The sequence below is a fragment of the Malus domestica genome, chromosome 07 (genome assembly GCF_042453785.1).
Source record: "Malus domestica chromosome 07, GDT2T_hap1".
In the NCBI taxonomy this organism is placed as follows: domain Eukaryota; kingdom Viridiplantae; phylum Streptophyta; class Magnoliopsida; order Rosales; family Rosaceae; genus Malus; species Malus domestica.
In genome coordinates, this window is record NC_091667.1 from 25,918,148 (window position 1) to 25,943,271 (window position 25,124).

At 38.6% G+C, this 25,124-nt stretch overlaps 3 protein-coding genes across 7 annotated transcripts; 2 read left to right on the plus strand and 1 right to left on the minus strand.

The window, feature by feature from the left end:
• Positions 1–2,468: 2,468 nt before the first annotated feature.
• LOC103417683 (protein REBELOTE) lies at positions 2,469–8,206 on the minus strand. 2 transcript variants are annotated; one of them, XR_003774924.2, is made up of 14 exons: positions 7,942–8,206; positions 7,512–7,575; positions 6,898–7,006; positions 6,755–6,797; positions 6,555–6,655; positions 6,326–6,391; positions 5,641–6,171; positions 5,178–5,480; positions 4,677–5,000; positions 4,367–4,573; positions 3,820–3,909; positions 3,643–3,735; positions 3,199–3,444; positions 2,469–2,822 (listed from the first exon to the last, which is right to left on the minus strand). XR_003774924.2 is itself a non-coding variant. In XM_008355842.4 (13 exons), the coding sequence occupies exons 1-13, from the start codon at positions 8,051–8,053 to the stop codon at positions 3,271–3,273; spliced, it is 2,217 nt and encodes a 738-aa protein (XP_008354064.3). In that variant the 5' UTR covers positions 8,054–8,206; the 3' UTR covers positions 3,052–3,270. The 2 variants fall into 2 exon arrangements, 1 of the variants encoding a protein (XP_008354064.3); XM_008355842.4 differs by lacking the exon at positions 2,469–2,822 and having other exon boundaries at positions 3,052–3,444.
• A 3,634-nt stretch (positions 8,207–11,840) lies between these two features.
• Positions 11,841–15,378, plus strand: LOC114826082 (protein IQ-DOMAIN 3-like). 4 transcript variants are annotated; one of them, XM_029105837.2, is made up of 6 exons: positions 11,841–12,315; positions 12,886–12,976; positions 13,072–13,443; positions 13,751–13,981; positions 14,163–14,282; positions 14,449–15,378. In XM_029105837.2, exons 2-6 carry the CDS (start codon positions 12,902–12,904, stop codon positions 15,145–15,147), a joined length of 1,497 nt encoding a protein of 498 aa, XP_028961670.2. In that variant the 5' UTR covers positions 11,841–12,315; positions 12,886–12,901; the 3' UTR covers positions 15,148–15,378. The 4 variants fall into 4 exon arrangements, with proteins under 4 accessions (XP_028961670.2, XP_028961669.2, XP_028961671.2 ...); XM_029105836.2 differs by having other exon boundaries at positions 11,916–12,315; positions 13,069–13,443; XM_029105838.2 differs by having other exon boundaries at positions 12,002–12,315; positions 13,069–13,443; positions 14,452–15,378.
• Positions 15,379–22,582: 7,204 nt separating this feature from the next.
• LOC114826083 (mitochondrial import inner membrane translocase subunit TIM14-1-like) lies at positions 22,583–24,923 on the plus strand. The gene is made up of 3 exons (XM_029105839.2): positions 22,583–22,871; positions 23,900–24,078; positions 24,525–24,923. The coding sequence occupies exons 1-3, from the start codon at positions 22,743–22,745 to the stop codon at positions 24,679–24,681; spliced, it is 465 nt and encodes a 154-aa protein (XP_028961672.2). The 5' UTR covers positions 22,583–22,742; the 3' UTR covers positions 24,682–24,923.
• Positions 24,924–25,124: the final 201 nt, after the last annotated feature.

Genomic DNA, 25,124 nt, shown 5'->3' on the forward strand with positions numbered 1-25,124 from the left:
TTGGTGAGCTACAAGTTCCAGTTTCCACACGTGTAAATAAGAAGCTTGATTGGTGCTCAGCTCACGCGTGTGGGAGTTTTTCAGGAAGCCATGCTTGACCTTGCAAACTTAATTTGTGGCAGTGATGTAGGGACATGGTGTTTGGGATGTTCATTGTAATATACATGGGGATGGATAAGATAGTGACTTAAATATTCAATCACATTTTTGCAATATTAGAATCCTACATTTTTGCATATATATAATATATATATATATATATATTTTTTTTTTTTTTGAAATGGAGGCATGAATATCACTAATTGGAACCCCATAACTAAGAGAACGACTATCATTACATTTACTATAGTTATGTTGTCTAATAATGGCAACTGACTATGAGACGGGGAGCATGTCAGCTGACTAGGGCAGTGTCATCGTCCTCTTACATATTCACCGGTCTCTATAGATTAGAGTAGTTTAGAATATGATATGGACAAGAATTGGTGGTTTAGTACATAATTTGGTTGAAAACTTGATCCAAGGGTCATAAATAATTTGGTGCAGTATCATGGGTTCTCAAAGAATGAGGATTCTCTCCGGATCCTCTTTGTGAGGATTCCGGGGATCCTCCAATCACATCCGTTCATCGTATATTATGCGGTCAATTTTTTGTCAGGTACCGTTTATATTTAAATTTAAATAAAAAAAATTACAATGATTTCTGACCGTACGATGTATAATAAACGGATGTGATTGAAGGATCACTGGGATCCTCACAAAGATGATCTAGAGAGGATCCTCACTCCTCTTCATCGTTCAGAATATGGTATTGACAAAAATTGGTGATTGAGTACATAGTCTGGTTGAAAATTTTGATCCCATGGTCATACATAATTTGGTGCAATATCATGGCTTCGTTCATCTTCTCAAGCAGAAAAATGTAGGGGCTGAAGTACTTGTGATTCGAACAATTCTACAGAGGATCTCGTTGAAACTTATGCCATCTCTAATTGAAAAGAGCTAAACATAACCTCGTTCAGAATTATAGCCCTACAAAAATTATTTTTAAATAAACAGTATCAGGTCATATTCATACATCATTTCTAACCGAATTGGCTAAACATAGCCCGAAGATAATTTATTAGTTTTAACTTTATATTTTAAATTTATAAATTAATTTAATTAAACTATCATTGAATACTTTCAAATCTAGCCATTGAATTTGAATCAATTATTGCAATCGAGGAGCTGGGTCCCAGAAAATGGACTAAGAGGAGGCCTACATTTGGCCCTTTGGCCAAGTAATAACCTGGTGGGCTCCATATAATTATAACTCAATCATTTGTTGGAGATGAGTTTTTTGACAAATCAAATCATTTTTTAGTAGGGGTGGGCATTTGGAACCGAAAATCAAAACCGAAACATGAACCAAATTGGATCGCACCAAACGGTTTGCGGTTTTGAAACCGAACCGCAATGTAAGAAACGATTTGATTTCGGTTTTGGCTTTTGAAAACAGCACTGAAACCGAACTGCAGTGCAAATATTAATAAACATTTTAGTTAGTTGTTTGTTAGAGTATATACAAACCACACTAAAAATCATCATTCAACCACACTAGAATATCATCATTCATCACTTTCTTTCTTTAGTCTTCGACAGAATATCATTGTCCTACATCAGATATGGGATACTATGCAAACGTAAATTGCAAGGGAAATAATGCATAGCTTTCTCATAGATTTGAGGGTGCAAGTCTGTTTGTTGGGCTATTAATATACATCTGCCTTGACATTGGATCATTGATGTTATCTACTACACAGAGTATGTACGTAGTTGCAACCGTTCATTCATTTCTTCTTCCTAAGCCTTCAATTTTTGTGTGGCTTGGCACCTAGCTAGCTAAAAGACTGCTCTATAAGGACTTGTACTGGTTTTTAATGAGGGATTAGTTTCATTTCAAATATGGATTATGACATTTTGTAGCGGTTCGGTTTGCTGCAGATATTGTTCCAATTTTAGATGAAAATAAATTATCAAAATATCACTCAATGCACTGATAGTTGGCATGCTTCATTAATTAATGTATTGTGTGGAATCAGAAAATGAGATCCTTTTATGCGTAGATAGGTGTCATTTTAAAATGTATATTTTCTTCTTAAAAACCGAATTGAAACCGCACCGAACTGAACCCAACGGTCTGGTTTTATTTCGGTTTTGGCTTCAAAACCGCACCGCAAAAAGTTTGGGTTTCACTCCAAACCGCATCAAACCGAACCGTACCCACCCCTATTTTTTAGCTTTTGGACCTTTAACCTTCTCTATTGGAGTTGGAAGTCCCACCGTGTGCTCTAAGCGCTGAAAATAAGAGGTTTAACCCCAACGAGCGGCTATGAGGATATTCGAAATTCTTACCACTGAACCAACCACTCGTGAGTACCAAAAGCAAAATCTCGATTAATCTTATGCCTCCATACACAGAAAAAGGAGAAAACAATGGATCTTGATAAACTTTTCTCTTGTTCCATAGCTTGATTGAAGGATCTGGCTCCAAGTTAATAATATAAAACAGACTTGAAGCCCGTTAATAAAAAAATTAAAATATAATTGCAGATAACGCGTTATGTGCGCCTAAATACACGTAAATACATGATTTATTATAATAATTTCATCATAATTACGAAAACACCCCAGATTAGTAGTGGTATTCATGTCAACGGGTATAAATATTAATCAACGTTAAGTAGCTTGCATTACTAACTTGGCCTTTGGTAAAGGCAAATGGGTGCCGAATGCCGGCCCTCTTACCCTTTGTACCTTGCCTTGTCTAGAACGATCGGCTACAAGGCAACACAAATATTAATTAGAAAATATGAACCCTAAAAATATAGCAGACAAAAGTCAACCAGTAAACTTGGCCAACAAGAAAACGAAAAAAAACGAAAGTCAACCATGATCATGCCTCTGAGATTCCCTATATAATGCTTTTTTCTTGATTATTTTTCCAAGTCAACGGGGAAGGGGGATACGAACTTAAGACATCTTCCGGCATTCGGAAGAAAAACACCGTTTTCAAATCACTAGAAAAAAATATATATAAGAAATGCTTTGTCATCAGTAATGGGAGTTCACCTCTGCATGTATGTTAAACAAAACTTTCCTTACAATATTACAAGCAACAGACTAGATGTCTTTGTTTATAAAGAGAACACTGACCTAAGATGTCTGTTCTGCCAAAAGGATCAAAACCGGCTCGGCGAGTCTGAGGAAGGTTCAGAAATTGACGATTTACGATTCAGACTTTTCTTTTCTCCTCATCTTTCCTTGTCTGCCACCGTTAATAGACGCATTGGCTTTTCTTTTCTCCGAATGTTTACCATTGGCACCTTGAGTTACCTTGTCATTTGGAGGCTGCTTTGTTTTCTTTTGTGTTTTCTTGTTGATTTTGTCTACTTCAGAGAACTGGATCAAGTACCATCACAAGAGTAGAAATTTAATGAGATTGCTAAAAAAAGGGTTGATTCCAACTACTTGTACACCGGAAATGTCATTGTGCAATAGCTAAACTACCTCCATAGTTAACATTCACGGCGCCATACCCAGTCAAGTCAATCGGAAAAAGGTATAAGAACACAAAAAATAAGGTTAAGTATGCTGCACCTTTTCAAATAGAGCCAAATTTCTAGAAGCAGCCTTGTCGATGATGCTTTTATAATATTGTGCAAACGGAGTATTGCCACTGTGCTTTTCTAGCTGCATGTTGACCATTTAACATATAAAAAAAAACAAGTAATATTCATCGAAGTCCAAAAAATAACGGTCATAATGGCTGCAGACCTGGAGAAATGATTCTACAGATTGTTGATCTTTTGGTGAAAAAGGCACCTCATCTCTCTTCTTCCGCACAAATTCAATGTTTTGCTCCACCTGCAGTGCAACCAACAGAACCTTTTTGTCACATGACAAAGATTCCTAAACGCATTAACTTGATTGCCAGCCATGGAGGCCAAGGAAGCAGTTTATTAACAATGTTGGGGAGTTTGCAAAAGCCAACAAAGGAACCATTAATGTGTCACTGTCTTAGACATTCTTTGCCATATAATAGTTCTATTTGAATTTGCATAACAAAAACTGAGGAAATTATGATTTTTAACTATGGATGCCACAGACGTAAAATAATATAAGTACAGCCTGCGTTTAAAGACAGCCCGAATAGTGGGACTCCACAGGTTTCCCGTGTTTATTGAGGTACAACCATCAAGCAAATTTCTACTCAAGAGGATAAAAGAGACCTATGTCTCTGAGTGTCCCTGAATCCGGAAAATAAATTCATTTTCAAGGAGACAGATGCAAGTAAAAGACTAAATCCTCTATGAGACAGTACCTGATCAATAAAGCGCTTCACTATACGCTTGAAACTCTCTATAGTAGTTATCTCGTGGAACTTCCTCAAGCGGACAAGGGGAATAGTCACCAGATCAGGAAAAGAAATATGATAGCTCCACTGAGCAAAATGTGCTGAAAGCAGTTCAATAACAGATACAACACACTGTTCTTGAAAGTTCCTCGATTTTAACCAATTCTTTGGAAACTGCACAAAAAATAAGGAATAACAATAATCAATCAAATCAGAGCAGACTGCATAACCCAATTCCAAACACACTTTTCTATCGGTAAAGTTACAAATTCCCAACCTTTACAGAACACATAATATTGGTGTCTTTTCCAGGTTTACCAACATCCTTGCCAATTTTATATTCCAAAATATCCACCACTAAAGAGGCAATAGGAATAAAAATTCCTGAGGAAGACGAGAGCTGATTTAACCATTGAATGCATTTGACTCTTAAAGGCAAATATCTAGGTCCAGAAAACAACACAGCCACTCCATTTATAATCTGAATTATCATAAAGAGCAACGGCTGAAGATCATAATCAGGTATGTTAGCTGATATAAACGTAACCCATAGATCAATGCAACTAGTGTATTGCCAACCACATATCTTCTTGACAGCTTCCTGGCCATAGAAAATCAGGCAGAACTTCAGTGAATATCATTGGTACATCCGAAATACCATAACTTCTTATAAACTACACTCCCACACACACATAAACATATAACTTGAAAGAGGAAAAAGCTCAAGTTTCAGAATTTAATTAAACAAGCACCAATAGGATTGAGTTAGTGGCCACACCTTCTTCTTTGTCAGCAGACCCTGCTTCAGTATTTTAGAAAGTTGCTTGATGGACACCATTGCTTTACTAGATGCTTTCTGCAGATCCACAGAGCATAGCTCAACAAAGGAGTTCCTTAGAAACTGTACGTGTTGAAATATAACAGGCTCCATAAATAGGCAATGACCAATAAATGATTTATATGTGTTAATAAAGCAGGTGTCAAAACAATCAGAGCGAAACACAGATGCCACATCGCGTATGATGAGAAAGGATAGAGATGATATAGTCCCTTTCCCTGTTGCCCACAGATGAACATCAATCTGCAGTTTCAATTAGAAGTGTTAAGCATGAGTTGCATGACCTATATAACAAGCACGACAATGTATAAAGCATCTCTATACAGAATGATTTGGTGCTTTATATATGTGTGTGTGTGTGTGTATTAAGTTTGAACTATTTTTTTCATTCATTTAGATATACCTTGATAAGTCTGCGGAGCAACGAAGGGAAAGCAACAAAAAATATCATAGAAGCTCTGATCCGTGATAAGGAGAAGGCCAATATCTCAGAGTCATTAACCTCATTCAGTAGTAAAAGGGTGCTCCTCAAATACGATTTTATCAGTGGCTTAAGAGTATTCCATTTTGAATTTTTGCTCAAGTCCATACTCTTCTCTTTCTTGGGATTGGAGCTTGATATGCCCAGTAGCCCCCTAAATACATTATCAGCCTCATTAAGCATGAACATCAATATCTTGCAAAAGGTTTCACTGTTCTGAATTCCATGACAAGAATCAGCATTAAAGACACTGGTTGTTTCAGCTCCATAGTGGCATGCAGCACGGTACCCATTTAATAGACTAGTAAACGCAGGCACACTTTGATGCTCTTTGACTAGTTGACACAATGAATCAATGGCAGAGCTGGTCAACAACTTGCTAGCGTGAGTGTTAACACCATCAACATTCTCTGGCTGCATATCATCCTCGCTCATCTCATCCTCATCAGCATACTGCACATGCATAATCGGGAGAAAGAAGGGACATCAAACAGCCGACCCAGATTACAGACGGAAATTAGGTTTGCAATATAAAACTGCAGACAAATGTACTGCTCCAAACAAAACTCAAAAACTGAAGCTAAATGCCACAATAGATATTACTTGCCTTTTTGTTTCTGAACTGTTCAGACCGCTTATGATAGTTTTCGAGAAAGTTAGAAAAATCTGGGTCCTGAAAATTTTCCAAGCAAACATGATCATTAAAAAGAAAAAGAAAAGATCGGATGGGAGGTGGAGAAAGATAGTTGGTAGGATGAGCAGAATGGGGTGGTAACTGGTAAAAGAAACAATCTTCTTAAGAACATGTACTTTCAAGTAATAACCATGACCATTACCTTATCCTTCAATTTGTCTAATTTTTTCATTTTCTTCGCAAGTTCAAGTTGAATTTCCCTGTTCTGCGCAGATAAATCACTACCACTACTGCCAAAATTTCCTGCATATAAAGGTCATAAAAATGTAAAGGGGAGAGGAGAAGAGAAGCAAAATTAATATCGGAATGATACAAAATAAACAGATGGAATTATGACCTCACCTTCTTGAGAATTCTCAGTTTCACAATGCAGATCACTTGAGTCCTAATCAAACATTGAAAGAAAATAAAAATTCAATCCAAAAATTCCCAGCAAAGTGACTGAAGTTAAGAAGAGTTCCCAGAAAAAAATGTAATTTCAATACCTCAGAAAGATACCCATCACTGTCTGAATCATCTCCAAACACATCATTCTCATCTTCACTGAATATCGCATCAAGAGGAGTGTCTTCTATGTAGATTCCTTCAGTATTTCTGAAAACAATTTTTTGAAATTAGTGCGTCCGTAATGATGGTATAACACTATAATGCAGTTAAAGTAAACTACAAAATGAAAGTACATAGTGAAACTTAAAAACGCATTGGCTCCATTTGTGTCAATGGAAAACAGTTCAACAGGAAAGTTTTCTGGATGCAAAATATCATGAAGCTTTTTTGACATGTAAAACGTTACATGGGAGACATTTCCTTAGTTTTTCTTCTTCTTCAGGAAATGCTATCTTAAAGGAAAAAAACTTTTCTGACACTTAGGTTAGAATGTTAGATTGAAGCCTTCATCAAAACATAAAATCAATATCTGACATATATTATTCTTCTGGAAAACTTAGTCTCCAAAACTCTATCCTCCATTAACGGAAACTACTAAATGGTGGAAATTTAAACCCAAAAAAAAGAGTAAAAGATACAAGTACTATCTAAATGGCATTCGAAAATTATATGTTCAAGATCACGAAATGCGAAAAAATGTCCTTCTTTGTACCTTGCATTGGACAACTCCACTGCGTCCTTTTTCTGTTCTTTACCACTATCTTCTTTCCCACCTTCTGCAACAATTGAATTAACATTTTCCCCCAACAGAAATCAGAGAAGCAAGAAACAATCTCCAAATAAAGCGAAAACACAAAATATAACTAAAACCCACAAAATTCAACAAAACCAAAACTCCATGCATTCAAAAACCAAAGCTTTCACATTTACACAGACCATATCCCACGTAAAAATACAGAAATTCTAAACAAAAATGTAACAACAACCCAAGTAAGACCACACCAAAAGATGCAAGTTCTAATGATTATTTATTTTCTACTCAACCCAAGTTTCAAACTTTCAATCCGTAAGCCGACACGGGTTTGCAGAACAGAGAGAGAGAGAGAGAGAGAGAGAGAGAGAGAGAGAGAGAGAGAGCATACTCTTGGAAGTTCTCCTTTTGTTGAACTTGGAATTCAACTTGCGGTTTTTTCTGAGAACGGACTGAAGATTCTTCTTCGAGAACTTCCTCGCCTTCTTCCCCAGCTTTCCCATGGCTGCTCACTTCTCTTCTGCAATGGAGGAAGGAAGCTGCTTTATATTATTTGCTTAGGCGCCTCAAGCCTCAAACAGTCGCAGGGTACGAGCTTCCCTTCGTTTGACCTGATTTCGGCTTCCCCCCTCAACCGCAAACGACAGCGTTGTGTTGGGCTAAAAGTCTGAGACCGGCCCGTTAAAAAGGTTTACACTTTGGACTCAGGCCTGCTTTAAACTCGCCCAAGAAAATATGGGCCCAGCTTAAGATTGTTGCCCTTTGGGTGGATTGACATATTATTTTATTTATTCTAAACTGTTATCAGTACTTCAAAAATCTTATTTTATACTCATTAATGTATCTTTATTTCTAAATGAAGAAAGTTTAGTGAAAAATGAAAATTTTTTAGTGTCAATAATAATTCTCTATTCTGAAATGTATTTTTAATCCACACCAGCATATTTGACAGTTTTTTTATAGAAATAGCAAAACATGGAAATGTGAAACGGATTTTGAGTTTCAAATAGTAGAATGTTGACTTTTGAGTTTTAGGAAACAAAGTGGGATCAAAATCGAGTTTTAGGAATCGTAGCTAAAAATAAACCTTAAAAATATTCTGATTTTAGTTTTCCTTCATTTAAAAAACTCGAGTGTTGGAATTTTTTTTATTCTTGATTTTTCGTGTACTAACACATGTGAAATAAAAAATAGTATAAGTTCTGTGTAAATTTTGTAATCGAATCTCTAAAAATTTCAGGAATTAAATCAACTAGATGGCATATAGTGTCATCATAATTTTAAGGGCATATAGTGGTTAGTAAAAGACAATTTCTACCTGTCTAAAATACCTCCCTCATAAATGGACTTCACAAAGCACTCCAAAGGTAATGATGAAAATTGTGGAGTGACGTCTGATCTTCTCAATTAATTAATATAATTAATTAACCAACCCCATCGAGGCATCTTCCTTTTCTTTGAATAAGATCCGTCGGATCCTTTTTGTAAAGATTATGGGAATCCTCAAATTATATTTGTTCATCTTATATCATGTAGTAAAAAATAATTGTAAATTTTTTAATTTAAAGTTGAATATAAACAATATCTGATGAAAACTGGTCGCACGATATATGATGAACAGAAGAATCCCTAGGATCCTCACAAATAGAATATGACGAGGATCCTCTCTTCCTTTTCTTCACTTCTTGGGAGTTGATTACTAGTAGCTGTTGGGGATGCTGGCTAGCGGTGGTTGGGAGGCATTGTTCTGGCGGCGTCGGTGGTAGCAGGTGGTTAGGTTTTTTGTTTTCGTGTATTTTTTGCTTTTGGCCTTCAAAGGATGTTTAGGGTCCATATATTTCGCTTTGTGCTTATCGTGTAATTGAATTTTTGTGTATATTTGCTTTGGTGGTGTACTTTGTTGGCTTTTGCCTTGAAATGCTATTTCCAGTGTACCCCAAAAAGAATATAAAAAATAAAAAATAATTTTGCAACGACAAGGAGCTGAATTGGATTATGGAATTAACCACTTTCCAACATATGAGTGAACAATAGATGTTCTTTTTGTTTCAAATATTTAACTTGTCGTATACGCGTAGAAAATGCTACTCAAGTTAAGAATAAGATATCTTGAGTTTGACTATTGTATATTGTAAGAATCAAATTCACCAATTCAATAATTTACCAGTCATCGTTAGAATTTGATGCTATATAATTGAACACAAACTCAATTTTCCAACCTTTACTGGCATATAATTTGCACACCACGTCATTGCACTAAGAAATTAAAAAAAGTTGTGAGTTGATCAAGAATTTGACTAGGATATTTGACAAATGTGGCAGTTAGTTATCAACTTGAAAGCTCCAACTAAATCAATCAATTAAATTAAACTATCACATAGTCATAAGTGATTAGCATGACTTCATGTCCAGCACTCGAGCGGAGTGAAGAACACTCAACGTGCACTCCAAATTCAGACTTCGATAATTGACAAGGATAAAGATTAAACTCATTACTCAAACATGTTTTTCAACATTTATTCCCAACTTTTTAATACAAACTGATATTAAGGAAGACGGAGTGAAACTAACTACAAAATTTTGATGCGGCTGCAACAAAACACAAAATATCTATGCAGGTCTAAATGCTTTTAGTCGCTTAAATACATAAATAAACGCTCTTAATCACACAGAAACAAAAACTCTTGGAACCTAGAATGGATCAAGAATCAATTTTTATAGGATAGTTTTATTTACACACTTATTTTTATCTTCCACACACTATTGGTAACCTTTGCCCATTAATATTCTTCAATTCTTTTGATCCAATGGCCAAAAATTAAAAGAAGTATGTGAAGTTAAAATAGGTGTGTAGATAACATTACCTTTTTTATATACAAGCTGGATACTGTTCGTGTGACCCACAAGGAGAAGAATATGTGAAGGCATTATATACAATTTCTATAGGCTAGCATTCCTTTGTGCATAAGGAAAACAATTTGCATGGTACGAGTACACTGTCACATATTATTCAGTGTTATGAAACACTGTAACGTGCCATTTAGCGTCATTGAATCAAATACATGTAAACAAAAACTTACACATATCCTTATTAAATGTTATTGTAACAATATACACGTATCATACAAGTTGTTCTCCTTCTTCCGAGCTACAACTTACAAGGCTGTAAATAATTTAATAAGGCTCACGTGCACATGAGGCAATTGGCATGTGACACCATCAATGTTGCCACCAAATGATGCACTCATCTCTTAAAATTCTGTGCAGTGGTGGCCTCACCTCACCAAGTCACAAGTTGCAGGGACATTTTTTTATACTAAATAGTTGTTGGCATTTGCATATTTTATTGGCTAATGGGACCAACTCTTTGTACAAAAACTATAACCTAAAACGGATATTGTAGGGCACAACTGCTAGGGTTTTTCCGGCACTGTTATATCCAACAATTAGTGAGGCAAGAATTGTTAATAGAGGAAGTAAATTGATGACAATGACCATTCTGTAGCTCCGCAACAACGTTTAAATATGGAAATGATCATCGGAACACAAGAATTTGGAAGAAATTATTTGGATTTGGAAAGAGGAATAAACTTGAAAATATTAAGTTTAATGTATTTGGAATAACTAGAAGTAGTAATTTTAATTGGATTTAAAATGACTATATGCAAAGAATAATTTGAATCCATTTGCTTTCTTAATTTGTTTATGGTCCAAATCTTAGCATACATGGATTTGAATCTTTTAAATAAACAATTTTACCTTCTAATGTCAACCTGATTCTTGAATATGAAATCACTGCATCCAACCAAATTAGCATTTAAGCTCATTTGAAAGTACTTTTAAAATGAGTATAAGCGCTTTTGAAGAAAATATTTTTTTAACTAATCGTTAGTAAAAATACAAGTAAACCTGGGTAAATCACTTAGTGTTTCTCGAAAGAAGCTATAATTGATGCTTCTTGCAAGAAGCACTTCAAGTGACGTTCAAATCTAAAAACACTTTTACCAAAAATACTTTCAGTCATTTTAAAAGCATTTTCAAACGAACCTTTATATTTTGCACAATCGAAGAAAATTTTAAACTTGATATGCAAGATACACAAATCTTATACCAAATTGCTATCATTACCTCCCACTAACTTGCATATCAGCTCAAAAATTGTGATTAATTTGTGTCCTTTTTTGGGTCGAATCGTATCGTTTGCTTGTAAAAAGAGCAACCCTTCATCTTTTATCTACGAAATTAACAAATAATCACAATTTAGTTAAATCTGTGAGGCATGCCGTGTTTGGAGGAAGCAGAGGAAGTCGCTGTGGTTCATGTTGCAGCAGATAAGAACGAAGGTTGTATCCAGAAAAAATCCTCAAAAATTAGCTGCTAAGGGGTGCAGTTTGAAAAAGTAAAACAAGGGAAGAAGGGACAAAAGACAGCGAGGTTGTTGTTTGTTGTCTAATGTTGCTTTTTGTTTCTTACTAAAATAGAAACCCCAATATCTGTAGGCCCCTCCGAATTAACCCCTCCTCCATTCCCTCTGCTCCTCTGCAACTTGTTCTGTTTTTCCGAACGTTGAAGCTTTCCTCACCAAATTATCTGGTCCCCCCTCTCTCTCCTCCCCCTTCTCTCTCTCTCTCTCTCTCTCTCTCTCTCTCTCTCTCTCTCCCACTCCACATTCATATACTCCTTTGGGTATTTTCTGTTTTTTTTCTTTTTTCAGGGGAGAGGGAGTTCCCGAAATTCACAGAGATCTGGGAATTTTCGAGCAGAGGTACTGAAAGTGTGTCCTTTTTGTTTTGGTTTTTGCCTGTGTTTTTCTCATGCATTTGTCCTAAAATTAACTTGTGGGCTCTGTCATTTTGTCACACACTCTCTCTCTCATCTTTCTCTCTCTAAGTTGCTGCTAGTAGGATTTTTTATCTGGGTTCTGTGGAAGTTTTGAAAATCTTGCAGTTTTGCAATCTGGGTTTTGGACCATTTATTGTTTGCATTAATGGATAACCGAAAGTTTGCACCTTTCTTTGTTGGGTTGGCAGCTTTTTTGTTTTTTATTGTCCGTTGTTTGCCCTTTGTAATTAGGTTTAGGAAGTTATCAATTGTGTTTAGTGCGTGTTTAATTAGATCTCTGCGCATTAAGACATAGATTTCCTACCAAAAAGTCAGAATCTTGAGGGTTGAACTTTGACTTTCAAGTTCCAACTTTCCTTGTCCACTGTTCCTTTGAATTTATGGGTTATTTGAATTTATGCATTTGAGAAATTTCATAACTTTTCGACCTTTTCGTGTTCATTGTATTGTATGTCTCTAAAATTTCATAAATTTGTTTGTTTGCTTTTGGCAGCATGCTTTGCTAGAAAATGGGGAGGAAAGGGAGTTGGTTTTCTGCATTGAAGAAAGCCCTCACCCCTGATCCAAAGGAAAAGAAAGACCAGGTTTGTTTAATTGGTTTACCTTGATCTTACATCGTGATTGTATCGAAAATTAATACGAGTTTCTAATCGAAACGATTGTTCTTTCATGCCAGAAGACTCACAAGTCAAAGAAGAGATGGTTTGGGAAGTACAAGAATGAGGATGCGGTATCTTCCTGGGCAGAAACCGCATTTATTATCCCTGCCTCCGCCCCCGCCCCTGCCTCCGCCCTCGCCCCCGCCCCTCCTCCTCCTCCGACCCCGCCTCCCAAAGAAGATGTCAAATTAGCTGAGGCTGAGAATGCACAGAACAAACATGTTTACTCTGTGGCACTTGCCACTGCCGCGGCTGCAGAGGCAGCTGTGGCTGCTGCTCAGGCTGCCGCGGAGGTTGTTCGCCTCACAGCTGTGCCCATGCCCCGTTACCCTGGAAAGTCGATGCAGGAGGTTGCAGCTATCAAGATTCAGACTGCATTCCGAGGGCACATGGTATGTTTTATTTGGCTATATTGTTCTCTAGTCCTATTTGGTTTATGTACTTTTGGAAATAAGATGTATGATTTGTGATAATATGTAAAAGAAGTACTGGAGGATGGTATGCCTAGTTATATCGAATCAGTTGAACTTTCGGTTGGTTGTTCAACTTGAACAAGACGAGGGATTTGGCATTCTATTGAATAGGCCTCGTGTTAACTGACTTGCCTCTTGTGAGAAAGATCTGATTTTTTTTAATTAATGCCTGCATTGATCAAGGTCAGCTGCCATCTTATAAGGGGACGTTGAATGTGATTTTCAGGCCAGAAGGGCGTTACGAGCTTTGAGGGGGTTGGTGAGGTTGAAATCATTGCTACAAGGCCAATCTGTTAAACGGCAAGCAACTACAACGTTAAGATGCATGCAGACTCTTGCTCGTGTGCAGTCTGAGATTCGTGCAAGGAGGATTAGAATGTCCGAGGAGAATCAGGCTTTTCAGAGACAGCTCCAACAGAAACAAGAGAAGGAGCTTGAGAAAATCAAAAAAGATTCTGTAAGTTCCCCCAATATTTTATGTTTGTATGAGTTGTCTATGAGCACTCCTGTACAATCATGCCCGTTCATGTTTTGCTTCCATCTTCTGTTCCTTGAGTTCATCAATTTGTTTCGGCCTCTAGTTTTATATTTATTTCAGGCGTCTTCGATTTTGTGATATGCTAAACTTATTGTGATAGATGGGAGAAGATTGGGATGATAGCATTCAATCCAAGGAACAGGTCGAGGCAAAGCTACAAATGAAACAAGAGGCTGCTATGAGACGAGAAAGGGCGTTGGCTTATTCATTCTCTCACCAGGTAGCATACTTTTCCGTTTTGATTATTTTTACAGGATTACAGGAAGCCTATCGATGGCGATTTTTGAATTCTGATTTGAGATTCTGCTGTGATGAACCTCCTTATTCTTTTTAATATATTGAATTAAACATCTACCTTAAACTGACCCAATAAATCTCTTCGACAGAAGATGAACTCTTCGAATCCTGCACACCCGACCTTTATGGATCCCAGCAATCCCCGCTGGGGTTGGAGTTGGTTAGAGAGATGGATGGCTGCAAGGCCGTGGGAGAGCCGAAGTACAGCAGACTTCAATGACCGGGCCTCCATGAGGAGTGCAGCAAGCCGTGCCTCCATGCCAGTGGGGGAAATCACCAAAGCTTATGCTCTTCGCGATAAGCCTTCTCCTAGGACCCCTACTGCCCTAAGATCAAGCAGGCCTGCCAGTCGCCAATCCCCTTCAACTCCTTTCTCCAGGGCACCATCGTCAGCATCAGTAACCGGGAGAACCCCAAGAGGAAATGGCTGGGGTGGAGACGAGGACTCCAGGAGCACACTCAGCATCCAGTCAGAGCGCTTCAATAGGAGGCATAGCATCACAGGATCCTCTGTCAGAGATGATGAGAGCCTTGCAAGCTCGCCTTCAGTTCCAAGTTACATGACACCCACGAAATCAACAAAGGCCAGGTCGAGGTTGGCAACCCCAAGCTCAAACCAGTCAGAGAAGAACGGGACACCATCAGAGATGGGATCAGTGACGTCTGCAAAGAAGCGGCTGTCATTCTCTGCATCACCGGCTGGACCAAGGAGGCACTCCGGTCCTCCTAGGGTTGATTCTAGCTCCATTAAAGGCCCTCCAGTGCACGAGAGGAAAGGCAGCAGGTAGCTAGTGATCAGTCTTGTGTGAGAGAGTGCATGTAAAATAAAAGCAAGCTTAAGCATGTAACTTAGGTAGATGTCGTTGACGTGAAGAAGATTGAATAAAAGATTGGCCAGGGCTTTGTTAGAGGGTGGAGGAGGAAGAGAAGAGAGGAAAAATCTGACGGGTTTGTGATTTTCGTGTCTGTTTCAGTTGTCTTCACGATTAATGTCAACATTTTTTTTTCTTCTTCTCAAACCTTTGTGTTGTTGTGTTTCCGGATTGTTATTTATAATGTTGTAGCATAGGAGGATTGGTTTGTGGGGGTTGAATGTTTGTTCATGGTAACAGAAATATGGTTTCTTTTGTTGTGTGCAGATTGCTGTAGTTTGTTGATATCTTTTGACTCATCACTGGCTTGATTTTTCAGTGGTATGGATAGTGTTTTCTTTGCTCTTTTCTTTTTGTTACTCCTCTAAGATTCATCAACACAACCATCAATCTCGTCGGTTTGGAGCTTTTACCTCCTCAAGGCTTCTTTTTCGGAGAAAAACTTCGGTAAGAACTGTCGTGTAGCATGGCCGGTTTGAAGTACACACTTTAGAATCAACGACGGTGAATGGCCCATCCGGTTGAGTCCTCAACCTTTTTCATTAGAGATCCCACTCAGTGACTTGGATTTTCCAAGTCTCCAACCGAGAAGTTTTCCTCACTCGGAAAATTAAGGGAACACTACCCCAACCTACATGCTCCACTCAGAAAGCTTCAACATACAAGCTTCAACAAAAGAAAATTCAAAGAACTTAGCGAAGAAGGCTTTGGTGTATTTAACACAATACGTTGAAATGAAGGAAAGCTTATTTATTGATATCCCCGATAAGCTACAAATATGTACATATACATGAGTCAAAATAAACACACAAGAGGGAGCCTTCACAAAGGTTGCTTAGGAGAAGTCTCAGCAGTCGGTAGAGCCCCAGAAAGAGAAGGCACCGGAGGGGGATCATTTGGAGCCTCAGTACTGGACAGAACCCTAGAAGGAGGAGGCATCAGAGGTTGATCATTTGGAGCTTCATTACGCGGTATAGCCCCAGAAGACGAAGGCAATAAATGCCTTTGGAACAAACCCACAAATCTCTGATGATCAAGTAAAACCTGACCATCAGTTTCCTTCATCTGGTCAAGCTTCCTCTTCATGTTTGTAGCATAGTCATGTGCGAGCCGGTGCAACTGTTTATTCTCATGCTTGAGCCCTCTAATCTCCTGTTTGAGACTCATCACTTCAGCCGCCAATGATTCAACTTGGCGGGTTCGAGCAAATAGGCGTTGGGCCATATTAGACACAGAACCTGCACACTGAACACTGAGAGCCAGCGAATCCTTAACAGCTAACTCATCAGACCGTTTGGAAAGTAGTCTGTTATCTTTGGGAGTGAGAAGGTTCCTGGCCACCACCGCAGCGGTCATATCATTCTTCATCACGGAATCCCCAACGGTAAGAGGACCAGTAGGGGAGACGAAGGATGGGCGCCATATGTTGTCTGGAGAAGGCGGGGCTGCCTCTTCAACAAGGTTCAAGTCAAAACGACGGTCGGAGGGGCCAGACATTTTCAAAGGTGTTGAAGAGAGAAGAGGTCGGACAAATCAAGATCTTAGAAGTGCAAGAATGAAGCTTCTACTGGTGGAGATTCAAGTGTGCTTTGGAACTTAATGCCAGCCCTTATAAAAATCTGCACTCGACGGAGCTTCAGAAATCGAAGAGGCGCCTGCTCAGAAATCGAAGAGGCGTTTGCTTTCTCAAAAGCTGGGCTGCTTAGAGATCACGAGGGTTGATCTCAGAAATCGAAGAGGCGTTTGCTTTCTCAAAAGTTGGGCTGCTCAAAGACCACGAAGGCTGATCTCAGAAATCGAAGAGGCGCTCGCTTTCTCAAAAGCTGGGCTCCCCAGAGACCACGAGGGCCGATCTCAGAAATCGAAGAGGCACCTACTTTTCCAGCCTTGTCAGCACCTGTCACACGCACACTCAGCTTTGCAGAAATTATGGGCATTCTGTCGAAGACTTCTGGGGAAGTAGAAAACACATGAATCTTACTGTTCAATCACCCACTTCCCACACGCAACAATAGCTCATGGGTACCACAGAAAACTTTGCCAAAGTTCTCTGCCAAAGTTGAGCACGTGAAGCTTGCAGCTCCCACTACATCGCTCTGACCAAGAAGGGTAAAAGAATAGCAAAGAAACAACACTAACAAAGTTTAGACCCATAAATTTTGAAGGTCTAGCTACCATATTATTACCCACAAGGGTAAAGGAACAGTACCACTGCTGGATAATTGGAAAGTCCCTGTGTGTCAACCTCTGTGCTTCGTGGCAAGGTAGACTAGCAAACATGCCCAACCTTTACTCATATTCGAGAAAACACTCCCAATAAGATTGCTTGCTCCAAAATCGAAGAGGCACCGTCCTCTGAATCTCGAGAGCCAGACTCCCAACATGACTACTTTCTTAAAAATCGAAGAGAGGGTAAAGGAACAGTACCATTGCTGGATAATTGGAAAGTCCCTGTGTGTCAACCTCTGTGCTTCGTGGCAAGGTAGACTAGCAAACATGCCCAACCTTTACTCACATTCGAGAAAACACTCCCAACAAGATTGCTTGCTCCAAAATCGAAGAGGCGCCGCCCTCCGAATCTCGAGAGCCAGACTCCCAACATGATTACTTTCTCAAAAATCGAAGAGACACTGCTCCCTGAATCTTCGAGAGCCAGACCCCCAGCATATTTGCTTTCTCAAAAATCGATGAGGCATCGTTCTCCGAATCAATCGAAGAGGCGCTCGCTTTCTCAAAAGCTGGGCTGCTCAGAGACCACGAGGGCCGATCTCAGAAATCGAAGAGGCACCTACTTTTCCAGCCTTGTCAGCACCTGTCACACGCACACTCAGCTTTGCAGAAATTATGGGCATTCTGTCGAAGACTTCTGGTGAAGTAGAAAGCACATGAATCTTACTGTTCAATCACCCACTTCCCACACGCAACAATAGCTCATGGGTACCACAGATAACTTTGCCAAAGTTCTCTGCCAAAGTTGAGCACGTGAAGCTTGCAGCTCCCACTACATCGCTCTGACCAAGAAAGGTGAAAGAATAGCAAAGAAACAGCACTAACAAAGTTTAGACACATAAATTTTGAAGGTCTAGCTACCATATTATTACCCACAAGGGTAAAGGAACAGTACCACTGCTGGATAATTGGAAAGTCCCTGTGTGTCAACCTCTGTGCTTCGTGGCAAGGTAGACTAGCAAACATGCCCAACCTTTACTCACATTCGAGAAAACACTCCCAACAAGATTGCTTGCTCCAAAATCGAAGAGGCACCGTCCTCCGAATCTCGAGAGCCAGACTCCCAACATGACTACTTTCTCAAAATCGAAGAGAGGGTAAAGGAACAGTACCATTGCTGGATAATTGGAAAGTCCCTGTGTGTCAACCTTTGTGCTTCGTGGCAAGGTAGACTAGCAAACATGCCCAACATTTACTCACATTCGAGACAACACTCCCAACAAGATTGCTTGCTCCAAAATCGAAGAGGCACCGCCCTCCGAATCTCGAGAGCCAGACTCCCAACATGATTACTTCCTCAAAAATCGAAGAGACACTGCTCTCCGAATCTCGAGAGCCAGACCCCCAGCATGATTGCTTTCTCAAAAATCGAAGAGGCATCGTTCTCCGAATCTCGAGAGCCAGATACCACAGACCACTTTTTCAAAGTGCTCTGACAGAGTTAAAACATGTGAAACTGGCAGCTCCCACTACCGTGCTATGACCAAGCAGGGTAAAGGAATAGCATTACTACTTGTTAGGGAGACTCCTATATATGTCGACCCCCATCCCCAACGGACAGGCAGACCTGCAAAAATGCTCAACCCTTCATCATATCTGAGAGGGCACTCCCAACGAAGCCTTTCGAAATATTCAGCTTTCTTTCCCCCCGATAATACCTCTGCAAACAAGCTATACTAGAGCAAGAATATCTCATATCATCAGGGTTAAAAGCAAGAGTATCCCATATCATGCTTTTTCCCTGTCTTTTCCTTTGGCCTTGTTTTTACCTGCAAGACAAGGAGAAAGAGAGCAATCAGTCAGCACTTGGAATCAAGCTTCCAGCCAGGATCTGACTGCCTGGAACCCCTTACCTGATTACTTACCTGGCATTGCTCTCGAGTACTCATCTTCAACATCTTATGTTTCCAGGGAAGATTCTGCATTTGCTTGAGGAACAGATAGGGCAAGTGCGAAGGATACAAGGAAGCATGTGGAGACAAGCGTAACAGCACACGTGCCGATACATCCATTACTCTGTCAAAAGCAAAAGTATCCCATATCAGCAGGGTGGAACGTACTCTAGATTTGATGGACTTGTTTTGACCCTCAAATTCTTCAGTCGGCCTTATACTCTGGAGGAAACCAGAAAACCCTCCAGCTCAGTTCAAGAATAAGCCTGTGGAAAGTTACTTCTTCAAAAGCAAAAGTATCTCATATCATCTCTTCTCATTTTTCTTCTCTTTATCCTTCATGCTGCTGCAAGATGGGGAGAAGGTGAACAATCAGTCGGAGCTCTGATTGCTTACCTTGTCTGTCACCTCTTTCAGCAGACCCCCTAGCTCGGCGACTTGGGGGACTCCTACTACATGGTTTGTATCGCGCTTGACCAAGCCTGAAACTACAAGTAAGCTTCAAGTGAAATTGATACATTACCTTGTGCATCTCCACCAGTTAAAGATACCACCCCTGGATGGAGGAAGAGTACTTCCAGAGAAGATGCCACATCTACCTATGAGACAGATAAGGCAAGTCAAGACGACTCCACACTCCGATACTTAGAAGTTTCGTGATTACGAGATCATTCTCCCACAATATTTCCTAATGTCATTTGTACTAAATCATTCACTTGTACTCACTAAAGGAGAGCTTGAACCTATGTACTTGTGTAAACCCTTCACAATTAATGAGAACTCTTCTATTCCGTGGACGTAGCCAATATGGGTGAACCACGCACATCTTGTGTTTGCTTTCCTATCTCTATCCATTTATATATTTATCCACACTAATGACCGGAGCAATCTAGCGAAAATCACAAAAAGCGACCGTTTTCGCTACCTAGGATCTATCTTGCAAGAGAACGGAGAATTAGATGGAGATCTCAACCATAGAATACGAGCTGGATGGATGAAGTGTAAGAATGCATCCGGCGTGTTGTGTGACCGTCGTAGGCCACTGAAGCTCAAGGGAAAATTTTATAGGACGGCAATAAGGCCAGCGATGTTGTATGGCACAGAATGTTGGGCGGTGAAGCATCAACACGTACACAAAATGGGTGTAGCGGAGATGAGGATGCTTCGTGGGATGTGTGGGCACACGAGAAAGGATAAGATTGGGAATGAGGATATCCGAGGTAAAGTAGGAGTAGCCGAAATTGTAGGAAAGATGAGAGAAAATCGGCTCCGGTGATTTGGACATGTGCAAAGAAGGCCGAATGACGCTCCGGTTCGAAGATGTGACTACGGGACAGAGGTTCAGGGCCGAAGGGGTAGAGGAAGACCTAGGAAAACTTTGGAAGAGACTCTAAGAAAAGACTTAGAGTACTTGGATCTAACGGAGGACATGACACAAAACCGAGCGCAATGGCGTTCTAGGATTCATATAGCCGACCCCACTTAGTGGGAAAAGGCTTTGTTGTTGTTGTTGTTGTTGTTGCTTGTCTTTTGTGGAAGCATGCCCCATGTTTTTTATTTGTTAAAAAACGCATTCAACTCTTCCACAATCATTCTAGCACTTTTTGCTAATCGAATACTAAACTTGCATTTTTCCATATGGAGCGCTCTACTGTAGTAACGGAAAGTAATTATGTTATGCATTCTGATGTTCGATTCTCACTACTTTCCCTCTCCTCAAACATCTAACAATCCCATTACCGTAAAAAAACTCCTAGACTTATTTTTACCATTGGAAAGCATTACTAATATGTGATTTTAATACCCAATCAAGGAGTCATGTTTTGATGACCAAGAGAATATTTCTGTCCATTCAAGATTTTATACCTTGAAATGTAGGGGATGTATTCAATTGGGAATTTAAGAGATTTTAATGGATTTTTGTAGAGTTTAATTGATTTGTAGAGATTCCAATAAAATTTTGATTCAATTGTGGATGCTTAAAATACATTACAAAAAAAATTCTAATTGAATACACCCTGATTCCTAAACATTTTAATACTCTGTTCAAAATTCCTAATTTAATACATGTTGAATTTTAGAGAATCACTGAAAATTTTAATTGAATACCCCTAAATTTATTAAAAGAATTAAAATTCCTCAAATTTCCAATTGAATAAACTCATGTAGTATGTGGGTAATTATTTCAAAGTTGCGTGTTTGTTGAAAACTTATTTCGAAGTTATATGTGTAGTGATTATAAGCATATTTGGGATTTCTCGAGGAAAAGTGTTTTATAATAGTCAAAAGTGCTTCTAATTAGAAATTTTTAGGGGTCCATTCAATTGGAATTTTGAGATATTTTAATTTTTTTAATGAATTTAGGGGTATTCAATAAGGGTTTTAAACGATTCTCTGAAATTCAACGTGTATTCAATTAGAATTTTAGGATAGTTTATTAAAATCCTTAGAAATCTAAGTGTATTTAATTAGGATTTTAAAGAAGTTTATAACATTCTAGGTGTATTCAATTAGATCTTGATTTTAAAGAATTTGAAAAAGTTGAGGAATTAGAGGGAATTAGAGAGATTTCGCAGTGTATTTCAAATATCCACAAATCTCACATCTTCCCATGAGATTTCAAGTGAATTGAATCAAAATTTTATATGAAATCTCTACAAATAAATTAAACTCCATAAAAATTCAGGGATTTATAAATCCATTAAAAAAGGTGTATTCAATTGAGAATTTGAGAGATTTTAATAGATTTATAAATCTATGAATTTTTATAGAGTTTAATTGATTTGTAGAGATTCCATATAAAATTTTGATTCAATTCCCTTGAAATCTTATAGGAAGAGGTGAGATTTGTGGATGCTTAAAATACACTACAAAATCTCTCAAATTCCCTCTAATTCCTCGACTTTCTCAAATTCTTTAAAATCAATTTCTAATTGAATACATCTGTAATGTTATAACCTTCTTTAAAATCCTAATTGAATACACCCAGATTTATAAGGATTTTAATAAATTATCTTAAAATTCTAATTAAATACGCCTTGAATTTCAGAGAATAACTTAAAATCCTGATTAAATACCCCTAGATTCATTAAAAGAATTAGTCCATCAAAATCTCAATTGAATACACCCCCTTAGTTTTTTCCCTAAAAAATTCAACATATTTATAAGAAAATACATCTCTAACGTAAGTGCTTTTGAACAAAAGCACTTCTTACAAAAGCAATCAAAACAAACTTGTTGGGTGCAAAATGGGCCTAGTCCGTAGCCTATAAACACACATTCCAGAACTTGTCCGGTGCGTTTAAATGGCGTTTACACGTCGCTATATGATAGGTACCCAAAAATTAATGGACGAATTAGAATTTGGGAATTAGGATTAGGGATTAAAACATGCTGGGCAGAGCACACAGCTTCTTCCCCAACTCACAACAACCCAAAGCCACAACCAGCTTCGAGAAGCCTCTGAATGAAGGACAAACCCCAAATTCTCAGCTCAGTCACGACACATTCAACGATATGGTGAGCAAAATCTCGTCTTCCCCCGCCGGTTCTTTTGTTTTTTCACTCTCCATTTATATTCCCAAATTCAAAATTTAATGTGATTTTGGTACTGGGGTTCGTAAAGTTTTAATTTTTGTAGAAATTTTGAATCGTGGTTGTTTGCATTGAATTTGGGTTTGCTGAAAAACTATGGGTTTGCATTGATAGATTGGTACAACAGGATTTCTACTAAATTTGACTCGTCCTATTGGCTTCCTGCTGTATATACATGTACATACATACATCCATACATACATATATGTAGATATATATTTCTATTGGGAGGTGTAGAACAAAAGAATTGTAATGGCGACATGGAGAAAACTGGATCATGGGTTAATCTTAGGAGTAAAATGATTAAACAACTTCTTCGGGTTCGCTAATCCAATTATTTTATCTAATCTTGATAAAATCTCCACATTTTGATATGCGTCCTTCCTGTTTCTGGTCTGATTTGTTAGAAACCTGTGCACATTCAGCGGATGTTCAAATTTGGCTTTAAGATGGCAGGACTGTTCTGTCACATGATTCCATGACCTATATGCATTTGAATCGATGTATCTGTCTCGCATGCATATATTGTTTCAAACTATTGTTATCCACATTCAGAGGTCAGGACTGTGTAGTTAGTACCTTCATTTGGTTGTCCAAGTGATATTTTGCGGTCTAATATTTGGCTCCATGTGTGACTGTTAGATGATGGTGTCTTTCTGCATTGAACTATGTAAATGTTAAATGTTATTCCGAAAACTAGTGGGAGTGGTGTCTGACTGTTAGATGATGGTGTCTTTCTGCATTGAACTATGTAAATGTTATTCCAAAAACTAGTGGGAGTGCACCTTTGTTATGACATGGGGCAAATGGCCATTGGAATAATTGAAGGGGAACGAAGTCGGAAGGAGTTTTATCAGACTAAAAATGCCATTTACATTTAGTTCAGAAAGATTGTAGAATTAAAACGACAAATTACATTCTGTAGAATTAATAAAATTTTAGATGTACTTCAGGCTACACCATTGTTGGCTGGTCTTGCAGTAGCTGCTACTGCCCTTGCTGGTAGATATGGTATCCAGGCTTGGCATGCGTTTAAGACACGACCACCAAAAGCTAGAATGCGGAAATTTTATGAAGGTGGCTTCCAGCCGACAATGACAAAGAGGGAAGCAGCTCTTATTCTTGGTATTAGGTAAGCAGGGTTTTATAATGTAGAATGTAGGATCTTTTCCTAGCTTATCCATTGCTTGTTTATTTATCCATGGTCAAGGAAACAAAAAGGCATATTCTGTTCCTTGTATATAAATTATGAAATTGAATTGTCTACCGTCAAATTATAAGGAAACAACATTTTTGTGGAGAATTAAATAGTAGGTGCTTTTCTGTTTCATCATTTGGTAAGTCTTCATTTCAACCGAAATAAAAACAGAGAATTGATTATTTTCTCGATTCTAATACCTTGTAATTGACTTGTCTTAGAAGAGATATAGTTATCTGAACCAAGTCAAACTCTAAAAAGAATGAAGATAGGAAAGGTTGGAGAGTGATACTTGACGCTTTAAAGTTGAAGCCGTGGTCGTGTTGTATTCTCCTTTTTTTTTCAGAGCAAAATTGATTTTCGTTCGGATGGTTCGACAGGGAAAGTGCAGCTGCAGACAAGGTCAAGGAAGCACATAGAAAGGTGATGGTTGCGAACCATCCTGATGCAGGTGGCAGTCATTACCTTGCTTCCAAAATCAATGAAGCCAAAGATGTGATGCTCGGGAAGACAAAGGGCAGCGGATCAGCATTTTGACACCAATTTGACGCCTTTGAAAATGCCTCGACTTCAAGTAGTGTGCTAATCAGTAAAATGCCCCGCTCCTCCTCCTCTCTCTAAGGTATTTTTGCTGGAATGTACGATCTTGAGAAACATGGGAATTCCATTGCACCTGTCTGTGTAGGTTCAAATTTTGTTCAAATTGATTGTATTCGAGTTTGTGATATTGAATGCCATAAAAAGAGGGAAAGGGAAAGGCCTCTCAGATGCTTTTAACATACTTTTTGCAGTTGAGATGCAATTTGAAACGCAATTTGAAATTTATGGATACAAAGAGCACTCTGGTTTTGAACAATACTCCTATATTTACACATTCGCTCTCTCCCTAACATAAACGAAACAAAAATCATTGTCCTAATCTTAATCAGATATGGCTACAACCAAAGGGTCGTTTGTTAGACTTGGGTTTAGTTAAGCTG

Bases quoted from the DNA above. Each gene is read 5' to 3' on its own strand.
- LOC103417683 (XM_008355842.4), bottom strand. From the start codon at position 8,053: ATGGGAAAGCTGGGGAAGAAGGCGAGGAAGTTCTCGAAGAAGAATCTT. The intron at 5,001-5,177 runs GTGTGGCCACTA...TTCTATGGCCAG, and splicing joins GTCTGCTGACAAAGAAGAAG to GAAGCTGTCAAGAAGATATG. The intron at 3,910-4,366 runs GTACTGTCTCAT...GTTGCACTGCAG, and splicing joins TGAAGCGCTTTATTGATCAG to GTGGAGCAAAACATTGAATT.
- LOC114826082 (XM_029105836.2), top strand. From the start codon at position 12,902: ATGGGGAGGAAAGGGAGTTGGTTTTCTGCATTGAAGAAAGCCCTCACC. The intron at 13,444-13,750 runs GTATGTTTTATT...TGTGATTTTCAG, and splicing joins CTGCATTCCGAGGGCACATG to GCCAGAAGGGCGTTACGAGC. The intron at 14,283-14,448 runs GTAGCATACTTT...TCTCTTCGACAG, and splicing joins CTTATTCATTCTCTCACCAG to AAGATGAACTCTTCGAATCC.
- LOC114826083 (XM_029105839.2), top strand. From the start codon at position 22,743: ATGCTGGGCAGAGCACACAGCTTCTTCCCCAACTCACAACAACCCAAA. The intron at 22,872-23,899 runs GTGAGCAAAATC...GATGTACTTCAG, and splicing joins ACGACACATTCAACGATATG to GCTACACCATTGTTGGCTGG. The intron at 24,079-24,524 runs GTAAGCAGGGTT...ATGGTTCGACAG, and splicing joins GCTCTTATTCTTGGTATTAG to GGAAAGTGCAGCTGCAGACA.